The sequence below is a fragment of the Anarhichas minor genome, unplaced genomic scaffold, assembly GCF_050575085.1.
Source record: "Anarhichas minor isolate MPS153535 unplaced genomic scaffold, ASM5057508v1 ptg000072l, whole genome shotgun sequence".
Taxonomy (NCBI): Eukaryota; Metazoa; Chordata; class Actinopteri; order Perciformes; family Anarhichadidae; genus Anarhichas; species Anarhichas minor.
The window spans coordinates 544,843-565,000 of record NW_027466518.1 but is presented as its reverse complement, the minus strand read 5'-3'; the positions used below and the strand labels follow the sequence as shown (position 1 = coordinate 565,000).

General features: G+C 42.5%; 1 protein-coding gene across 10 annotated transcripts in view; it reads left to right on the top strand.

The window, feature by feature from the left end:
* The window catches only part of LOC142935192 (sodium/calcium exchanger 1-like), a 125,789-nt gene that overhangs the window by 83,706 nt on the left and 21,925 nt on the right, over positions 1–20,158 (top strand). The window contains exons 4-6 of one of the 10 annotated variants that reach the window (XM_076079390.1): positions 3,429–3,520; positions 10,053–10,064; positions 10,149–10,157. In XM_076079390.1, coding sequence (XP_075935505.1) covers positions 3,429–3,520; positions 10,053–10,064; positions 10,149–10,157 — 113 coding nt within the window. Of the gene's footprint in view, positions 1–2,976; positions 3,107–3,428; positions 3,547–3,814; positions 3,904–10,052; positions 10,065–10,148; positions 10,158–10,230; positions 10,242–20,158 lie in introns of all 10 variants that reach the window. The other 9 variants (XM_076079391.1, XM_076079389.1, XM_076079388.1 and 6 more) reach the window with 9 other exon arrangements.

Below are 20,158 nucleotides of genomic sequence, written 5' to 3'. Positions count from 1 at the left end.
GTGTGTGTGTGTGTGTGTGTGTGTGTGTGTGTGTGTGTGTGTGTGTGTGTGTGTGTGTGTGTGTTTCCAGCGAGTTGGTCATCTGTGAGGTTTGCCAGCTTCAACAGAGGAGTCATCATTGCAGATCTCCAGCAGTCGTCTCTGCAGATGTGATTGGTTTGCTAATACGTGGAGCATTAAATCATTATTTATATTCTCTTTACAGTCAGAGGCGTTTCAGACGAGGGTTGATTAACGTTTGTTCTGCTGCTGATTTGATCGATTTTTTATAAGAGAAATGAAGCCATGAATCCCGCTCACATGGGACTGTAGAGCTGCTGTGATTTAACTTTTAATGAGAGATTTGATAGAAATGTTGGAGGAGCGAAGAAGGAGACAATCAACAAGTTGGATGAAACAGTAGATTCCTAAACGGTGTAGATCTGCTGTGTACGTTGGTAATGTGTTAATTAAAGGAGCAGCACTCATATTCCCCAGTGGGAACGCTGCTGTTCCCCGAGGTTAAGTGCCTTGCTCGAGGGCTCCACCTTGAGGCAGGGGGAGAGTTTTTTGACTCCGTCTCTGCAGCTGCAGTGTGAGGGTTCAGTGAGGAGCTTCTCCGGGCCGGAAGGTGAACACTGCTCTCCATCTGCTGTTGTAGGACACTGATGAACGGGTTAATGCCTCCAGTGTGATGAGTTAACCCCTGACATCTGTGCGTGTGTGTGTGTGTGTGTGTGTGTGTGTGTGTGTGTGTGTGTGTGTGTGTGTGTGTGTGTGTGTGTGTGTGTGTGTGTGTGTGTGTGTGTGTGTGTGTGTGTGTGTGTGTGTGTCGGTTTGATGGTTCACCCTCTGCTGTGTTTATGCAGCTGACGGATTAACGTGATGCTCTCGTGTTTAGTTAGATGATTAGCAGACAGCGTTATGTCTTCTGCCTTCAGTTAGCTCTATGATGTGGAAGCCGAGGCTGTTGGTGGTAGAAAGTACTAATGTATTCATGTACTACACTTCTCAGGTAGCTGAGTATTTCCATGTTGTACTCATTTCAGAGGGAAGTATTGTACTTCAACCAGGACTGAGAGGAGCAGACTGTCAGACCTGCTGCAGTAACATGAGAGGTGTTCTAAAGGGACTCTGGTGCTCAGAGACACTACAGCTTTAGTCCACAGGGGGCGACAGAACCAACACTAAATAAAAAAGTTCCTCGTCGTAACTTTTAAGAGTATAATTCATCTGTACCTTCTGGAATGAAGTACTTTTATTGCTACTTTTACTGAGATAAAACCTCTGAATACTTCCTCCACCATTGTGTGCTAGAAACAGATGTGATGCAGCTAACATGCTGCCGGCGGACAGTGGAAAACAGGTTGCAGGCCTGCGATCACAGATAATGGCTTACATAAGTGTGTGTGTGTGTGTGTGTGTGTGTGTGTGTGTGTGTGTGTGTGTGTGTGTGTGTGTGTGTGTGTGTGTGTGTGTGTGTGTGTGTGTGTGTTCCAATTTCACACCCTATAGGCCAGATTATGAGTGTTCTCTCAGATGTCTTTGTTTTTGCCTTTAGTGGATTTGGATCAGAAAATTGTTTTGTTCCAGACTGTAAACACACACACACACACACACACTCTCTCTGTATACACACTGCGTACCGCTCCACAGCCCTGTGACCTCAGATATTAGCTAAGCTGCCAAATATGACTGAGGCCAAGTGACACAATACAAACACACACACACACACACACTCTCTCCATGCTGACTCTCACTGGAGCGTTTGGTTGGTCGATAGCTTGGCGGTCAGAGTACTGGTGAACAGAAATCATTGGCTTGTGTTTGTTCATCGACACAGAACCCCGTTTACACGCTGACGTTGCTGTTGTTGTGCTCATCACACACTGAGAAGTTTACAGTAGCACAACATTAATATCTGACGTTGGCTCAGGCTGCAGATCTCTGCAGTGTGCAGAGCAGCTGAAGCAGACGGAGCTGAGATGGTGATGTGTGTGTGTGATGTTTGGGTTGAGGCATCGTGGCTTCTCTGTTCCTTCTAATCTTGTTAAAACCACAAACCACAGCGGGTTAAACTGGTGTTCATCGCAGCAGCAGCAGACGTTTGTGCTCCTTCTTCTTCTTCTTCTTCTTCTTCTTCTTCTTCTTCTTCTTCTCCTGCTCAGTTTCATTTTTCTTTGTCTGGATGATTTCTCATTCTTCTAACGTGTCTCTCTGTCTTCATGCTGATCTGTTAAAGACTACAACGTGTCGGTTCGCTTTCAATTCAGCCAAAGATGTGAAAAAGAGTCAAACTCGTCTTACAGGCTTCACCTCTAACTGCGACCTACAGCCGAGTTTAATGAAGTTCTGTGTTTGGCTGAATTGACGGTGAAATGTTCTGGTTTCTCACGAGCATCAAGGAACAAAAAAACATTCAAAAGTTGTTAGAAATCTTCTCGTGCATTAAGAACATGAATCCTAAGGAGCCACACACATCATCCCTCAATGACATTCACTGTCAAATACATTCTTTGGGAAAGTGGAGAGCAATAAATGTGTAAAATATAAAATGGATCCTGAAAGCTTGTCGATTGTTGGAGCCAAATCCATGACCGCTCAGCTGCCAACACGACTAATTGAGCTGATAAACTCTGCAGCCAGACTTCGTTCAGCTCGAAGCTTCCAAGTGAGTAACCAGGCCGGAGCGGAGGATTGACTTTATCAGATCGATCTCCATCTCACCCTCCGGTAGACCGGCTCACGTTAATCTGACACCAGGAGCTTAGCTTGGGTGACGAGGAAGCGTTTTTATCAGTCACCAGATAACTAGACGTCATCGGAGGAATTTAAATTTACATTTTGAGGTTTCGATGCTTGTGGGGAAAGCAGACGCTGCTCTTTTCTGGTTTCTCTTGATTTCCTACTTTCCAGTCTGTCCTTCTCTCACTTTGCTGCCTTCTCTTTTTCCCCTTTCCTCTTCCTCTTCCTCTTCCTCTTCCTCCCCCTCCTCAGTAAAACCATCAAGGTGAAAATAATCGACGACGAGGAGTACGAGAAGAACAAGACCTTCTACGTGGAGATCGCAGAGCCTCGCCTGGTGGAGAGCAACGACACCAAAGGTCAGGACGGGGGTCAGCCCCCCGTGACCCCCCCCCCCCCCCCCCCCAGAGCGTCTGCATGTTCTCAACACACGGAGGAGCAGATTGTTCTCGTACCTCCTGATGTGAACATGCAGCAGGTTGTGGATCATCTCATCTCACCACATCCACGACTCCACCTCGTGTGTGTGTGTGTGTGTGTGTGTGTGTGTGTGTGTGTGTGTGTGTGTGTGTGTGTGTGTGTGTGTGTGTGTGTGTGTGTGTGTGTGTGTGTACATACCTTGCCATGTTGTCTGTTCACCATGCATGCATTCACCACCTCCCTCTATGTGTGTGTGTGTGTGTGTACGTGTGTGTCTCTTACAGGAAGAGCATAACCATTAGGATCTTAGACCGGGAGGAGTACAATAAGCAGTCCTCCTTCTACGTTCTGCTCGAAACCCCCCAATGGAGACGCAGCAGGAAGGAGCGGACAGGTGTGACAGCCAATCAGCACTGAGAATGCACTTCATCAGGTTTTGGGGAATCCTGAATCAACAGGCCGATCACATGATTAACTTTATCTCTCATTGATTCAACACGAGATCAATCACATGAAATATGTACTAATGCAGCCGCTAACTACATACTACATAACTTACTGTTTATGGTCGTGAAACAGCTCCAGCAACACTTCAGAAAGCAAAAACATGATCAAAACTTTCATGTTATTTTGTTCAGGAAACTTGAGGCGGAATGAATTTGGCAATAAGGAGCGTATGTGAAGTCCGTGAGATATTTAGTTATCGAGGTAATAGAGAATGGTGGAGATTCACTGGTCCTATCAACTCCTACATCTCTGGTGTTGTGACATCCTTAGTGAAGTGTGTCCATGTCTTGTATAACAGCAGCGCACTCTAAAGATTAGTGTAGTGTTTACTGTATGCAGTCAGCATGTAGTGTAGGATTAGGACAAAGTGAAGCAGTGATGCTCACACTCTTTGATTGACAGATAATCTCCAGGAAGTGCAGCACAGAAATGCTACAGAATGGAGGCAAAGCAAAGAGACAACTAGGACCTTACTGGTCGGAGGACTTCATGAAGCAGGTGTAATGTTCGTCTCTGTGGACTTTTGAATCATATTTACTTCATGCAAAGCCTAATACGATAGCCCAGACGAGAGCACTTTAAAGTTGGCGAGGGGAAAAGCACTTAACAACTGGCAACGCTGCGATGAATCAAATCAAAGCAAGCGTTGCACATATTCCTAAAGTGACACAACGCAGAGCTGAGGTTTCAGCAGGCCTGTTGATTTGGGATTCAGGTTGAACTCACACAGGAGCGAGTCCTGCTGCTCCCTTCTCCGATATGTCTTCCTTCTCTCTTCTGCTCCTCCTCCTGCTGCTCCTCCTCAGAGGTTTTGTTCAGAAAACTCAGTGGGAATCACACCTGCCCTCTTCCTCTTCTCCTCCTCCTCCTCCTCCTCTGCCCTTGTTCTCTTGTTTCCCCTTTTCATGCTCCCAGATCTGTTCTGGTGTTTGAAGATGTCGCCCATCGTAGATTACTGGCACACACAAAGAAACAGATGAGAGGAGATAATGTTCAGGAGGCTGTTCACTATGAGTATGGCCGAAGATGTGAATAATATTTAATGTCCTTCAGCCCACAAAAGTCAAAGTATGAACTGTATTACTTCCTTTATGTCCCATGGGACGAACTCAACCCTTCATACATGTTTCACAGAGTCGATGCAGATATTTGAGGTCAATATTCCACTAATATTGTGAGTTTGCAACGGCATATTCCCTTTGGATATTCAGACTAAGGCCTTATTCTGAACAGCACTTTCTGATGTCTGATGAGGTGTGATTCATACACATTCAGAATATGATTCTCAATTTAGTTTTTTAATGGCAGTTTTAGACGCACAACCTTTTGCTCCTTTTACAGTCAGCTCTGTGCGGTGAACACAAACCGAACTAGCAGTTTGCAAAAGCTTCAGTAGAGATGCATGCCCAGAGGAAAAGAAGGAGGAACACGATGAAGGACTTGGATATCAACAGGTTTTCCAAGATGGTGGTTTAAGGGATAAACGAGGAAGGCTGTGTTTGTACGGCCAAACAAGTCCACCAGCAGTCACACTAGGCGGAGTGCAATATTTGCATCACTTGCACAAGTCTGGAATGTTTTCTTTAAAGCAGCAAATCTACAGAAAAAGAGAGTAAAACATGGAGAGGTTTCCACATCAGGAAGAGTTGAGAAAGCATCAAACACACTGAAGCTAGATGTCTGTCACAGGGTGGAAATATATATATGTGACAAACGCATGGTCACTGAGCTGACTGTAGCTTAGCTCATGAAACGTTAATGTTTTAGAGGAACACGGTTCTCACAGGACGGTGACGAGTTCCTCAATACTTTGTCTCCTAAGATTACTCAGAAAATCTGTCACGATAATAAATCCTAAATTATGATGAAAGAGAGATGAAGAGTCTGAATCCTCTAACAAACAGCCTTTCGTCTTCAGGGACGCCGTTAAACCTGCATGTTTAATGCTGTTACACATTTATGTAACACGTCGCTGTCAAATTGGTGCAATAAGGACACCATGGTGGTTATAATGTGTGTGTGTGTGTGTGTGTGTGTGTGTGTGTGTGTGTGTGTGTGTGTGTGTGTGTGTGTGTGTGTGTGTGTGTGTGTTCAGTCACACGCTCATCTGTTTTCCACTGTGTTCATCCGTCTCATGTAATACAAAGCTGTGCAAACAGGTGATTTTCCACTTGTGACTTATCACCCATCAAAACTCAGACCAATGTGCATTTATCCATATCTGTGATATTAAGTTGGAAGCGAAAAGAGAAACCAAACACATGTTAATGTGAGCTGGAAACAGGAAGTAGTTTGAGGTAAAGCAGCTCAGTCTGAAAGGGGTTTATGCCCTTAAACCTGACTGGGTACACTCATTAAAAGTAGCTCTATCTCTGCTACACACACACACACACACACACACACACACACACACACACACACACACACACACACAGACTATTGCTATCAGGCTGTTAATGACAGTGTGTGTTCACCGGCCTCAGCAGTGTTTGTAGTGATGAGGGGATCAGAGACGAAGGCTGGATATCACATTGTCACACCTCTGGGACACACACACACACACACACACACACACACAGAGGTCTGCAGTGGGTTTGTGTTTAATGAGCTGAAGTGGGGGTTTCTCTGCTAAATTAGCCGTGAACAGATCTTTATGGCCGCAGCCCATGACTGTGTATATATATATACATACATATATATGTGTGTATGTATGTATGTACACATAGTTATCTTCTTTTGTTCATACATTGTGCTTTCTTGTGTCTCCATCATCAAAATCAAGAAATTATGAGAAAGAAACAAGCAAACTGAAAAGAAACGTTCAAAATATATTTCCATTAGAGAGACTTTACTCTCTTAACACTTTAAATAACACTTTACTTGTTATATTGTTTACCCGACATCGCTCACCTTTAACCTAACTGAGATGTCAGTTTAGATGTCCGTCCAGTCTCCGAACCATTGAGCTTTGGGCTTTTTGACATGCAGCAGAATCCTCGTAAGAGTTAGAAGATATTGCACAAGTATAAAAGCGTCAGATCTAAAGTGGTTCTAAAGTCTGATAGATATTCTTCCAGTAAGCAGGACCAATATGATATACCAATACGACATATTTCATCTTTATTACATACTTTTAGCAGAGTAACAGTGACAGGCGGTGGTTCTTCATGTTTTTTTCTCTCCCTAGTATTAGTGTTTACAAAAAGGCTTTCGGTGAATTAACATTGATTTTCTCGATGCAGAAAATTTGGCACAACCCGCCACGTTTCAGATCGTCTTTTAAACATCCTGCCCCAGAGACAGCCGCTGAAACGAACCCACAGAAACACGTTCACTCTCTAATGTTGATTCATGTGTGAGTCGGCTTCTCTTATTGGAATCCTGTAAGATCCCGTTTCATCTTCCACACCGGCACTTCATGAGTGAAGCGCCTCTGAGCCGGAGATAAAAGCCTCATGTTCTTCTTTCCTTGTTTATGTTGCTGTTTAATTTGCATTGCTTTATTTCACTGCAAGCAACAGCGGTTGACGGGATTGATGTACTGACTGAACAAGCAGCGGATGTGACATCTGCTCTGCTGATATGAGGAGTTACTCATCGTACGGTTAGAAGACAAGGGGAGGGAAACAGTGTAGTTCAGTCAGGTCCCTGCAAAGCTGTTTGACTTTACTGAGAACAGGAGGAACGCCCAGTATCACGGCAGCTTGTGAAGCAATCTATTGCTTTCATGTACAGGACAAGAGCTGTCTGTTTTCATGTAGCTCAGGCTGAAAATAATGCCAATGTAAAGTCAGTAAGGAGTCTTATATGTGGTGGAGACTCAAGTGAAATGCATCCATGTGAGCAACAATCAGAGCAACTGTGGGTGTTGTTGTTTAAACCTAACTGTTGGTTTAGTTGTTTAAACCTAACTGTTGGTTTAGTTACCTAAACCTAACTGTTGGTTTAGTTGCCTAAACCTAACTGTTGGTTTAGTTGCCTAAACCTAACTGTTGGTTTAGTTGTCTAAACCTAACTGTTGGTTTAGTTGTCTAAACCTAACTGTTGGTGTTGTTGTCTAAACCTAACTGTTGGTGTTGTTGTCTAAACCTAACTGTTGGTGTTGTTGTCTAAACCTAACTGTTGGTTTAGTTGCCTAAACCTAACTGTTGGTGTTGTTGTCTAAACCTAACTGTTGGTTTAGTTGCCTAAACCTAACTGTTGGTGTTGTTGCCTAAACCTAACTGTTGGTTTAGTTGTCTAAACCTAACTGTTGGTTTAGTTGCCTAAACCTAACTGTTGGTGTTGTTGTCTAAACCTAACTGTTGGTGTTGTTGTCTAAACCTAACTGTTGGTTTTGTTGTCTAAACCTAACTGTTGGTGTTGTTGTCTAAACCTAACTGTTGGTTTTGTTGTCTAAACCTAACTGTTGGTTTAGTTGTCTAAACCTAACTGTTGGTTTAGTTGTCTAAACCTAACTGTTGGTTTTGTTGTCTAAACCTAACTGTTGGTTTTGTTGTCTAAACCTAACTGTTGGTTTAGTTGTCTAAACCTAACTGTTGGTTTTGTTGTCTAAACCTAACTGTTGGTTTTGTTGTCTAAACCTAACTGTTGGTTTTGTTGTCTAAACCTAACTGTTGGTTTAGTTGTCTAAACCTAACTGTTGGTTTAGTTGTCTAAACCTAACTGTTGGTGTTGTTGTCTAAACCTAACTGTTGGTTTTGTTGTCTAAACCTAACTGTTGGTTTAGTTGTCTAAACCTAACTGTTGGTTTAGTTGCCTAAACCTAACTGTTGGTGTTGTTGTCTAAACCTAACTGTTGGTTTAGTTGCCTAAACCTAACTGTTGGTTTTGTTGTCTAAACCTAACTGTTGGTTTTGTTGTCTAAACCTAACTGTTGGTTTTGTTGTCTAAACCTAACTGTTGGTTTTGTTGTCTAAACCTAACTGTTGGTTTAGTTGTCTAAACCTAACTGTTGGTTTAGTTGTCTAAACCTAACTGTTGGTGTTGTTGTCTAAACCTAACTGTTGGTTTTGTTGTCTAAACCTAACTGTTGGTTTAGTTGTCTAAACCTAACTGTTGGTTTAGTTGCCTAAACCTAACTGTTGGTGTTGTTGTCTAAACCTAACTGTTGGTTTAGTTGCCTAAACCTAACTGTTGGTTTTGTTGTCTAAACCTAACTGTTGGTTTTGTTGTCTAAACCTAACTGTTGGTTTTGTTGTCTAAACCTAACTGTTGGTTTAGTTGCCTAAACCTAACTGTTGGTGTTGTTGTCTAAACCTAACTGTTGGTTTAGTTGCCTAAACCTAACTGTTGGTTTAGTTGCCTAAACCTAACTGTTGGTGTTGTTGCCTAAACCTAACTGTTGGTTTAGTTGTCTAAACCTAACTGTTGGTTTAGTTGCCTAAACCTAACTGTTGGTGTTGTTGCCTAAACCTAACTGTTGGTTTAGTTGTCTAAACCTAACTGTTGGTTTTGTTGCCTAAACCTAACTGTTGGTTTAGTTGTCTAAACCTAACTGTTGGTGTTGTTGTCTAAACCTAACTGTTGGTGTTGTTGCCTAAACCTAACTGTTGGTTTAGTTGTCTAAACCTAACTGTTGGTGTTGTTGTCTAAACCTAACTGTTGGTGTTGTTGCCTAAACCTAACTGTTGGTTTTGTTGTCTAAACCTAACTGTTGGTTTTGTTGTCTAAACCTAACTGTTGGTTTAGTTGCCTAAACCTAACTGTTGGTTTTTAAAATAAGTACGCTTTTTAAGTAACTGGTTAAGTACGTAAGTTACATAACAAAAGTAAGGTGAAATAAGTCAATGTTGACTTGGTTTCCCAAGGGACATGAACTGCGGTCCCCTGCGTGAGAGTCCCGTGTTTGTTAGACCCATCCTTTCTCCCCTTCCTCGCCTACACAGACTCTCTCTGTCTTTAAACTATGTCGGTTGTTCTGAGCGTCTAATAATGACGTGGATGAACGTTGGAGTTCGTTGAAAGCCCAGAGAGTCTCGTAGAGAAACTAACGGATGCCTCGTGTGTCGTATCAGACGCAGACAAATACTCACCAAGCCTCGGTGTGTGGCGAGTTTCTACGCGTTGTAATATCTGTGTACTTTTAATGTAAATCACACCAAACCTCCGACCAAATTCTGCTTCCGCACAAATAATTCAGCAGCTGCTCCAAGTTCTCATTTGTTCAGCAGAGAATGAAGAAGCCTTGTGATTTACTTCTCCATCAACCTGTTTCGTCCTCCTCTATTTCTGCCACAGTTTTTTCCGTCGTGTCCTAGAACGAACGCCTTTTCAACAGACCTCCAGAGAGCAGGCGTGAACTTTCATCCAGCTTCGCTTTGTTTGTGCAGGTGGAGCCAGATATCTAATGTTTGCAGGTTAAGACAAATATGCAGTCAGGCAGTGTTGTGGAGGAAAAGCAGGGTGGACTCGTCCTTTAAAAGAAATAAATCTCTGACGGTGATCACAACGGGAGATTTGTGTTTGTCTGGAGGTAAGAGCTGGATTCACTGGAGGCTTCAGAGGTTTCCACATGACCCTGTGATATTGCAGGATTTTTTTTTTTTTGAGGAGCTTCGGGGATGGCGGGAGGCGGAGGAGAGTTCACTGCCGCCTGTGAACCTCCGTCAGTCATCTGGGTAGGAGAGCAGTGCTGAGAGGGAAGCCAGCTGAAAACACAGCGCACCCTGCAGAGGGTGACGACCCCATGTCCTCAGACACACACACACACATGTCACACACACACTACACGTTCGTAGAGGAACATGCATAGCAACATGTGACCGCACGTGTGAATACATGGAACTACATTTTGTCCTCTAATCCTCCTTTTCTCTGCCCTCTGTGTGTGTGTGTGTGTGTGTGTGTAGGTGTGTGTGTTTTCAGTTATGCAATAATACATATAATATCTATTAACCCCGGCGTTAATAAAGACCATAGACTGAATATAAGAAGTGGACGTAGTCATCATGACGTCACTGATTGGTTTATAGACTGACGTTTTGAAGCCTCGAGTTCACCCTCGCCATCTTGGCTTTTTGCAACCAGTGAACAGGAAGTGACCATCTCTGGACTGAGGCGGAGTGACGTAGAGACGCCTGTCAATCACCGCGTAGCCCCGCTACCAGAGTCTCATATTTAGTTCCTTTGATTTACTTTTGTGGACAAAACTACAAACTAAACCCTCCAGATATCCTTTAGCTGTCAGCGGTGACCCGTTCCTCAGTCAAGTGGAGAATGATTTAGAGATTCATATCTAGAAGCAAAACTCACGTGTAACATGTTTAATTCAATAAACGACATCATCATGAGCAGTTATTCATAATGTATAGTCCGTGCTGCCGAGATTTGAGATCTAAAGTGCTAAATATCTAAATAGATGTTTTTACACAAATACATAGAAAAGTAATATTTGATGAAGTTAGACAGAAGAAGCGTACATTTTAATATTTAGAACTATATTTATCAGTCGTGGATTAAATCATTTTTTTCCACATTTACAGTGTTTTAAATTTGGACTTTTCAATTGACAACTGTTGGTTTTGTTGTCTAAACCTAACTGTTGGTTTAGTTGCCTAAACCTAACTGTTGGTTTAGTTGCCTAAACCTAACTGTTGGTTTAGTTGTCTAAACCTAACTGTTGGTTTAGTTGTCTAAACCTAACTGTTGGTTTAGTTGCCTAAACCTAACTGTTGGTGTTGTTGTCTAAACCTAACTGTTGGTTTAGTTGTCTAAACCTAACTGTTGGTTTAGTTGTCTAAACCTAACTGTTGGTTTAGTTGTCTAAACCTAACTGTTGGTTTTGTTGTCTAAACCTAACTGTTGGTTTTGTTGCCTAAACCTAACTGTTGGTTTTGTTGTCTAAACCTAACTGTTGGTTTTGTTGTCTAAACCTAACTGTTGGTTTTGTTGTCTAAACCTAACTGTTGGTTTAGTTGTCTAAACCTAACTGTTGGTTTAGTTGCCTAAACCTAACTGTTGGTGTTGTTGTCTAAACCTAACTGTTGGTTTAGTTGCCTAAACCTAACTGTTGGTGTTGTTGCCTAAACCTAACTGTTGGTTTTGTTGTCTAAACCTAACTGCTGGTTTTGTTGTCTAAACCTAACTGCTGGTTTTGTTGTCTAAACCTAACTGCTGGTTTTGTTGTCTAAACCTAACTGTTGGTTTAGTTGTCTAAACCTAACTGTTGGTTTAGTTGCCTAAACCTAACTGTTGGTGTTGTTGTCTAAACCTAACTGTTGGTTTAGTTGCCTAAACCTAACTGTTGGTGTTGTTGTCTAAACCTAACTGTTGGTTTCGTTGTCTAAACCTAACTGTTGGTTTTGTTGTCTAAACCTAACTGTTGGTTTTGTTGTCTAAACCTAACTGTTGGTTTTGTTGCCTAAACCTAACTGTTGGTTTTGTTGTCTAAACCTAACTGTTGGTTTTGTTGTCTAAACCTAACTGTTGGTTTAGTTGCCTAAACCTAACTGTTGGTGTTGTTGTCTAAACCTAACTGTTGGTTTAGTTGCCTAAACCTAACTGTTGGTGTTGTTGTCTAAACCTAACTGTTGGTTTCGTTGTCTAAACCTAACTGTTGGTTTTGTTGTCTAAACCTAACTGTTGGTTTTGTTGTCTAAACCTAACTGTTGGTTTTGTTGCCTAAACCTAACTGTTGGTCTTGTTGTCTAAACCTAACTGTTGGTTTTGTTGTCTAAACCTAACTGTTGGTTTTGTTGCCTAAACCTAACTGTTGGTTTTGTTGTCTAAACCTAACTGTTGGTTTTGTTGTCTAAACCTAACTGTTGGTTTTGTTGTCTAAACCTAACTGTTGGTTTAGTTGTCTAAACCTAACTGTTGGTTTAGTTGCCTAAACCTAACTGTTGGTGTTGTTGTCTAAACCTAACTGTTGGTTTAGTTGCCTAAACCTAACTGTTGGTTTAGTTGCCTAAACCTAACTGTTGGTGTTGTTGTCTAAACCTAACTGTTGGTTTAGTTGCCTAAACCTAACTGTTGGTGTTGTTGTCTAAACCTAACTGTTGGTTTTGTTGTCTAAACCTAACTGTTGGTTTTGTTGCCTAAACCTAACTGTTGGTTTTGTTGTCTAAACCTAACTGTTGGTTTTGTTGTCTAAACCTAACTGTTGGTTTTGTTGTCTAAACCTAACTGTTGGTTTAGTTGTCTAAACCTAACTGTTGGTTTAGTTGCCTAAACCTAACTGTTGGTGTTGTTGTCTAAACCTAACTGTTGGTTTAGTTGCCTAAACCTAACTGTTGGTTTTGTTGTCTAAACCTAACTGTTGGTTTAGTTGTCTTAACCTAACTGTTGGTTTAGTTGCCTAAACCTAACTGTTGGTGTTGTTGTCTAAACCTAACTGTTGGTTTAGTTGCCTAAACCTAACTGTTGGTTTTGTTGTCTAAACCTAACTGTTGGTTTAGTTGCCTAAACCTAACTGTTGGTGTTGTTGTCTAAACCTAACTGTTGGTTTAGTTGCCTAAACCTAACTGTTGGTGTTGTTGTCTAAACCTAACTGTTGGTGTTGTTGTCTAAACCTAACTGTTGGTTTAGTTGCCTAAAGCTAACTGTTGGTGTTGTTGTCTAAACCTAACTGTTGGTTTTGTTGTCTAAACCTAACTGTTGGTTTTGTTGTCTAAACCTAACTGCTGGTTTTGTTGTCTAAACCTAACTGTTGGTTTAGTTGCCTAAACCTAACTGTTGGTTTTTAAAATAAGTACGCTTTTTAAGTAACTGGTTAAGTACGTAAGTTACATAACAAAAGTAAGGTGAAATAAGTCAATGTTGACTTGGTTTCCCAAGGGACATGAACTGCGGTCCCCTGCGTGAGAGTCCCGTGTTTGTTAGACCCATCCTTTCTCCCCTTCCTCGCCTACACAGACTCTCTCTGTCTTTAAACTATGTCGGTTGTTCTGAGCGTCTAATAATGACGTGGATGAACGTTGGAGTTCGTTGAAAGCCCAGAGAGTCTCGTAGAGAAACTAACGGATGCCTCGTGTGTCGTATCAGACGCAGACAAATACTCACCAAGCCTCGGTGTGTGGCAAGTTTCTACGCGTTGTAATATCTGTGTACTTTTAATGTAAATCACACCAAACCTCCGACCAAATTCTGCTTCCGCACAAATAATTCAGCAGCTGCTCCAAGTTCTCATTTGTTCAGCAGAGAATGAAGAAGCCTTGTGATTTACTTCTCCATCAACCTGTTTCGTCCTCCTCTATTTCTGCCACAGTTTTTTCCGTCGTGTCCTAGAACGAACGCCTTTTCAACAGACCTCCAGAGAGCAGGCGTGAACTTTCATCCAGCTTCGCTTTGTTTGTGCAGGTGGAGCCAGATATCTAATGTTTGCAGGTTAAGACAAATATGCAGTCAGGCAGTGTTGTGGAGGAAAAGCAGGGTGGACTCGTCCTTTAAAAGAAATAAATCTCTGACGGTGATCACAACGGGAGATTTGTGTTTGTCTGGAGGTAAGAGCTGGATTCACTGGAGGCTTCAGAGGTTTCCACATGACCCTGTGATATTGCAGGATTTTTTTTTTTTTGAGGAGCTTCGGGGATGGCGGGAGGCGGAGGAGAGTTCACTGCCGCCTGTGAACCTCCGTCAGTCATCTGGGTAGGAGAGCAGTGCTGAGAGGGAAGCCAGCTGAAAACACAGCGCACCCTGCAGAGGGTGACGACCCCATGTCCTCAGACACACACACACACATGTCACACACACACTACACGTTCGTAGAGGAACATGCATAGCAACATGTGACCGCACGTGTGAATACATGGAACTACATTTTGTCCTCTAATCCTCCTTTTCTCTGCCCTCTGTGTGTGTGTGTGTGTGTGTGTAGGTGTGTGTGTTTTCAGTTATGCAATAATACATATAATATCTATTAACCCCGGCGTTAATAAAGACCATAGACTGAATATAAGAAGTGGACGTAGTCATCATGACGTCACTGATTGGTTTATAGACTGACGTTTTGAAGCCTCGAGTTCACCCTCGCCATCTTGGCTTTTTGCAACCAGTGAACAGGAAGTGACCATCTCTGGACTGAGGCGGAGTGACGTAGAGACGCCTGTCAATCACCGCGTAGCCCCGCTACCAGAGTCTCATATTTAGTTCCTTTGATTTACTTTTGTGGACAAAACTACAAACTAAACCCTCCAGATATCCTTTAGCTGTCAGCGGTGACCCGTTCCTCAGTCAAGTGGAGAATGATTTAGAGATTCATATCTAGAAGCAAAACTCACGTGTAACATGTTTAATTCAATAAACGACATCATCATGAGCAGTTATTCATAATGTATAGTCCGTGCTGCCGAGATTTGAGATCTAAAGTGCTAAATATCTAAATAGATGTTTTTACACAAATACATAGAAAAGTAATATTTGATGAAGTTAGACAGAAGAAGCGTACATTTTAATATTTAGAACTATATTTATCAGTCGTGGATTAAATCATTTTTTTCCACATTTACAGTGTTTTAAATTTGGACTTTTCAATTGACAGCGTTTCTTAATGAAGCCAAAACATCATCGATTCACAGAGATTATCAGTGTGTCTCTGTATTTAGTCCGATCATCAGAATATTCTTTACGTTTTCTGTAATGTACAAACTCTGTTATGATGTGAAACAATAACACATTAGTGCATTATGCATATGAGCTGTTTATACACATTAATCTGAACAAATCACCAAACAATGTAAATGAATTTAATTCTATCTTTATTACAGTAATAAACATTTACATTAGCAATGAATGATGATTGGAGATTGTTGTTTATTATTATAGTACTTTAATAAATATACAAGATGATGCCATACATTACTGTATTATCAACTCAATCGGTTCATGGCAGTTGTTCTTCCTCCTCCTCATCCTCCTCTTTTTCTGGTCGTCCATATCCTGTAAACGCCCCGCCTCTTCCTCTCCTCTTCATCCTTCTCATCTACTTCCTCTTCTTCGCCGTCCTCCTCTTTTACCTCTTCTCGTTCTCATTGTCTACTCCTTCCCCAAATCCTCTCCTCTCTTCTCCTCTTCCTCTTCTTACTCCTTATTTCCCATCATCCCTCTCACCTACATCCTCACCACTTTTTCCTCATTCCTTTCCTCCTCTCCTCCCCTGTGGAACAGCAAGACAAGATAAAACTTCCACTTGTCTTTTTCTCCTCCTGCTCCTGTCTCCTCCAATGGGACTCTCCAAAAAGTGTGACAGCTCCTTCTTCTTCCTCCTCCTCCTCCTCCTCTTTGTCCCCTGCTGTTCTGTTTAATCCCGTCAAAGTCTGCGTCTCCTCCCGTCTTCTTTCTCCTTCCATCTGCTCCTCCTTTTTGTCTTTGTATGCAGACAGTTTGTAGAGGAACCTGCCCTCCCTCTCGCTCTCTCTCCTCATCTTCTGCCTCTTTGATGGAACCTGAATCCATCAAACACGACAGGGTGTAAAAATCCTCTCGTCTCTGTCGACGTTCCTCCTTCTCTTCCTCTTTACCCCTCGTCCTCCTCTCCCTCCTCTCCCCGTCGTCTAGCATCACTTCTGTGGAACTAGGGACTCTATCAAAGCCTGACAAGGTGTGAAACCATCACCCTCTCTCATGTCAGCACATATTGACCCGTGTTTCATCCAGACAGATAGACACACTTCCTGAGTAAAAAAAAAATAACAAAACTGAATATTTAATAAAAAAGGTTTCAGTACATTTCATGTGTTCAACTACAAAAGGAGCAACGTGCTGTAAAAATGAAAAAGTTAAGAAAACGTATAACTTCAAGACATCTTAAAGCTACTATGAAGAACGTTCCTTTAGTGTTGATTCTGGCGCCCCCCTGTGGACTAAAGTGGTAGTGTCTCTGAGCACCAGAGTCCCTTTAGAGTCATATTTTTTTTTTTATTATACTATATTGATCCCTTTAAGGGGGAAATTTGTCTCTGCATTTGACCCATCCCTGTATATAGGGAGCAGTGGGCTGCCAATGGCAGGCGCCCGGGGAGCCTGGGGTTCGGTGTATTGCTCAGGTACACTTCGACACGTGACATGTGACACGTCCCAGTCCTTCCGGTTGCCAGACAACCCTCTTAACCCAGTGAGCCACGGTCACCCCAAATTTACTGCAGCAGGGTCTGGGTCTGTCCACGGTGGACTGGTCTCTGCTGATCAGCATTAAGAATAACTATATAGAAATAAACAATATTCTCGCTAACGGGCTCGTTTACTGATGGAGGTCGACTGTTTCAAAACCAGTTTAAAGTTCCTTAAAGTTCCTTTAACTTCATGTCCAAAATGTTGCCTGATTTTGTCCATTGTCACGTTTGTACGTTCTCACTAATTTACACTAAATCAGTACAACATTACCTCTACTAATTAACAAGGCTTGACTCGAGGGGCCGGATATCCTAAAAAGTATTAAGTTCATACGACTTATTGTGTTTCTAAATGTTCCTAACAGGAACCTTTGATCAGAGACCATGTGATGCATTTAAAAAAGCCTCCGTCACGTCTTCACACTGGAAGAAAGGAGCCTGAACTAAGATTCAGAACTGACTTGTTTTTATTTCAGAATATTCCGACAGCAGAAACATAAACAAAGGAAGTAAAGTGATGACTTTGTGATGAGGACCAGTAGATAAGATGTCTAACCAAATAGACGGTGCTCATTGAGGAGGAATTAGAAAACTAAATAATGATCGTGTTTTTGGTGGTTGGTGAGTGAAACGAATAAATTGAGTGAAATGCTCTTTGTCAGATTAACCTTTGAATAGAAACTAAATGAGGAAAGAGAAGCAGAGACGCAGGACAAAGAGGATGAAATGACAGGAGGTAGATGAAAAGCAAAATAAAGATTAAGAAGGAGACGGGGTTAGAGACAGTGATGTAACACAGAGGCAGATATTTGGGGATTGAGCAGAGGTAGATTATGTCCTGCTGCCTATTTAAAGAGACAGTACGCTCAACTATTAGGAGTGAAAATACAGGAAAAAAACGCCAATTTCAATTCCTACTGTATTCACATATTTCAGGTGTGTGTGTGTGAGCGTGTGTGTGTGTGTGTGTGTGAGCGTGTGTGTGTGTGTGTGTGTGAGTGTGTGTGTGTGAGCGTGTGTGTGTGTGTGTGTGTGAGCGTGTGTGTGTGTGAGCGTGTGTGTGTGCGTGTGAGCGTGCGCTCTCATTGAAAGGCACATTCTCTTAATTGAATTGAGCTGCAGAGAGACGGACACGAGAAGAAGGGGAAAGAGATCAAAATGATAAATGATACAGACCAGCAGCTTTGGCAGGAAGCAGCATCTCACCCTGCAACATCCAGCCTCTGTCAGGCTCATTTACCCACACACACACGCTCACACACACACACACGCTCACACACACACACACACACGCTCACACACACACACACGCTCACACACACACACACGCTCACACACACACACACACACGCTCACACACACACACACGCTCACACACACACACACACACGCTCACACACACACACACGCTCACACACACACACACGCTCACACACACACACACACACGCTCACACACACACACACACGCTCACACACACACACACGCTCACACACACACACGCTCACACACACACACACACACATGCTCACACACACACACACGCTCACACACACACACACACACGCTCACACACACACACACACACGCTCACACACACACACACGCTCACACACACACACACACGCTCACACACACACACACGCTCACACACACACACACACGCTCACACACACACGCTCACACACACACACACGCTCACACACACACACGCTCACACACACACGCTCACACACACACACACACGCTCACACACACACGCTCACACACACACACACGCTCACACACACACACGCTCACACACACACGCACACACACGCTCACACACACACACACACGCTCACACACACACGCTCACACACACACACACGCTCACACACACACACACACACACGCCCTCACACACACACACACACACACATGCTCACACACACACACACGGAGGGAGTGAGGCTAACAAGGATACGGACCGGTCATGTTCATCCCACGTGAATCTAGTTCATTAAATCTCCATTACATAGTGTGTAAAGGTGTGTTTGTGCAATTAAATTCATTGTGAATTCAAGTTTACTAAAGAGAAACCATGAAGGGCATTTGGGAGATAATTCTTAAATGCAGTTTAAATGCTTCACAACCATAAATCTGTTTCTCTCCCCGTATTACACTGAACTCTCTCATGACTCCTCAGTGAACGGAGAATCAGTTTACAGACTCTCACACTGGTTCAGTACAACACTATAAGTCTTATTCATCCAGCTGTCACCACTTCATTTGTAGCTCCTCCTACGAAACATGAGGCGCCGTTATTCGTAGATGTCTACATAAGCCTGAATAAAGACCGCTAAGTAGTTTTGTTGCCTGAACCTAATTAATTAGTTTCCTGTGAGGACGCAAGTTTATTTTGAAAAGACCGTATTTATGGAACAAGCTGAAATGAACACGTGTTGGTGGATTTTTGCAGAAACACGCACTAAAAATGAAGAGTAACTTTTCATAAGATATCATACAAACCGTTGTTACGTTGCACAAACTCACATCTTCACTAAAACATCACTTCTGAGCTTGTTTATTCTGTAATCTCCAGAACAATCCAGTTACTAAACAATCCGACACATTTAAAGAACGACTTACTTTGTGTAATATGTGAAACAAACAATAAGATCAATATGATTGATTATCATATCAGCATTCATGTGTCTAAAATCTCACAGAGATTACAATGTGTTACTCGTGCTGGAGGCTCGAACCTTTGAACCGATGCATCCCGTCACATGTTGATTGATCATCAGTAGAATAAAGGATCAATCAGAGCAGAGTGTGGCTCAGAGAGCAGCAGAGGAAAGACGGTCTGAGACCAAGTTAAACACACGACAGCATGAATATCAACAACCCGCTTTGAATCAACTTTATCGGTATAGAAACAGGGACAGATGCAACTTCTCAAGCCAATCAGTTACTCATCGTTCTAATCAAACACAGTGTCTGTTCAGTGTCCTCGATCACGTTCTTCTTCTTGAAACCAGTTTACAGATGGATTCATTACTGGACACCAGTTTAAAGTCAAACAGAGATCTTAAAGTTAAATTAGGAAGGAAACGTTAGCACGAAAAGCTAATAATCAAGCGTAAACCAAACATATAAAATATGTACTTCTCTCTTTTTCATTCATGAAGGAGAGGACGTTGATTTAAAGAGCTAAATGTGCTGCAGAACGGAGCCTCCTGCATGTGTGTGTGTGTGTGTGTGTGTGTGTGTGTGTGTGTGTGTGTGTGTGTGTGTGTGTGTGTGTGTGTGTGTGCGTGAGAGCTTTAAGCTCTGTGCTGACACTCCCCTGAGGAGAACAAATGACCAATGAGCTGATGCAGCCTCACAATGTGCAGCAATTTAATGTGCAGCAGTAGCATGGATAACCCCCCCCCCCCCATGGAGAATTTGATCACAGCCTTTCTCTCTCTGTA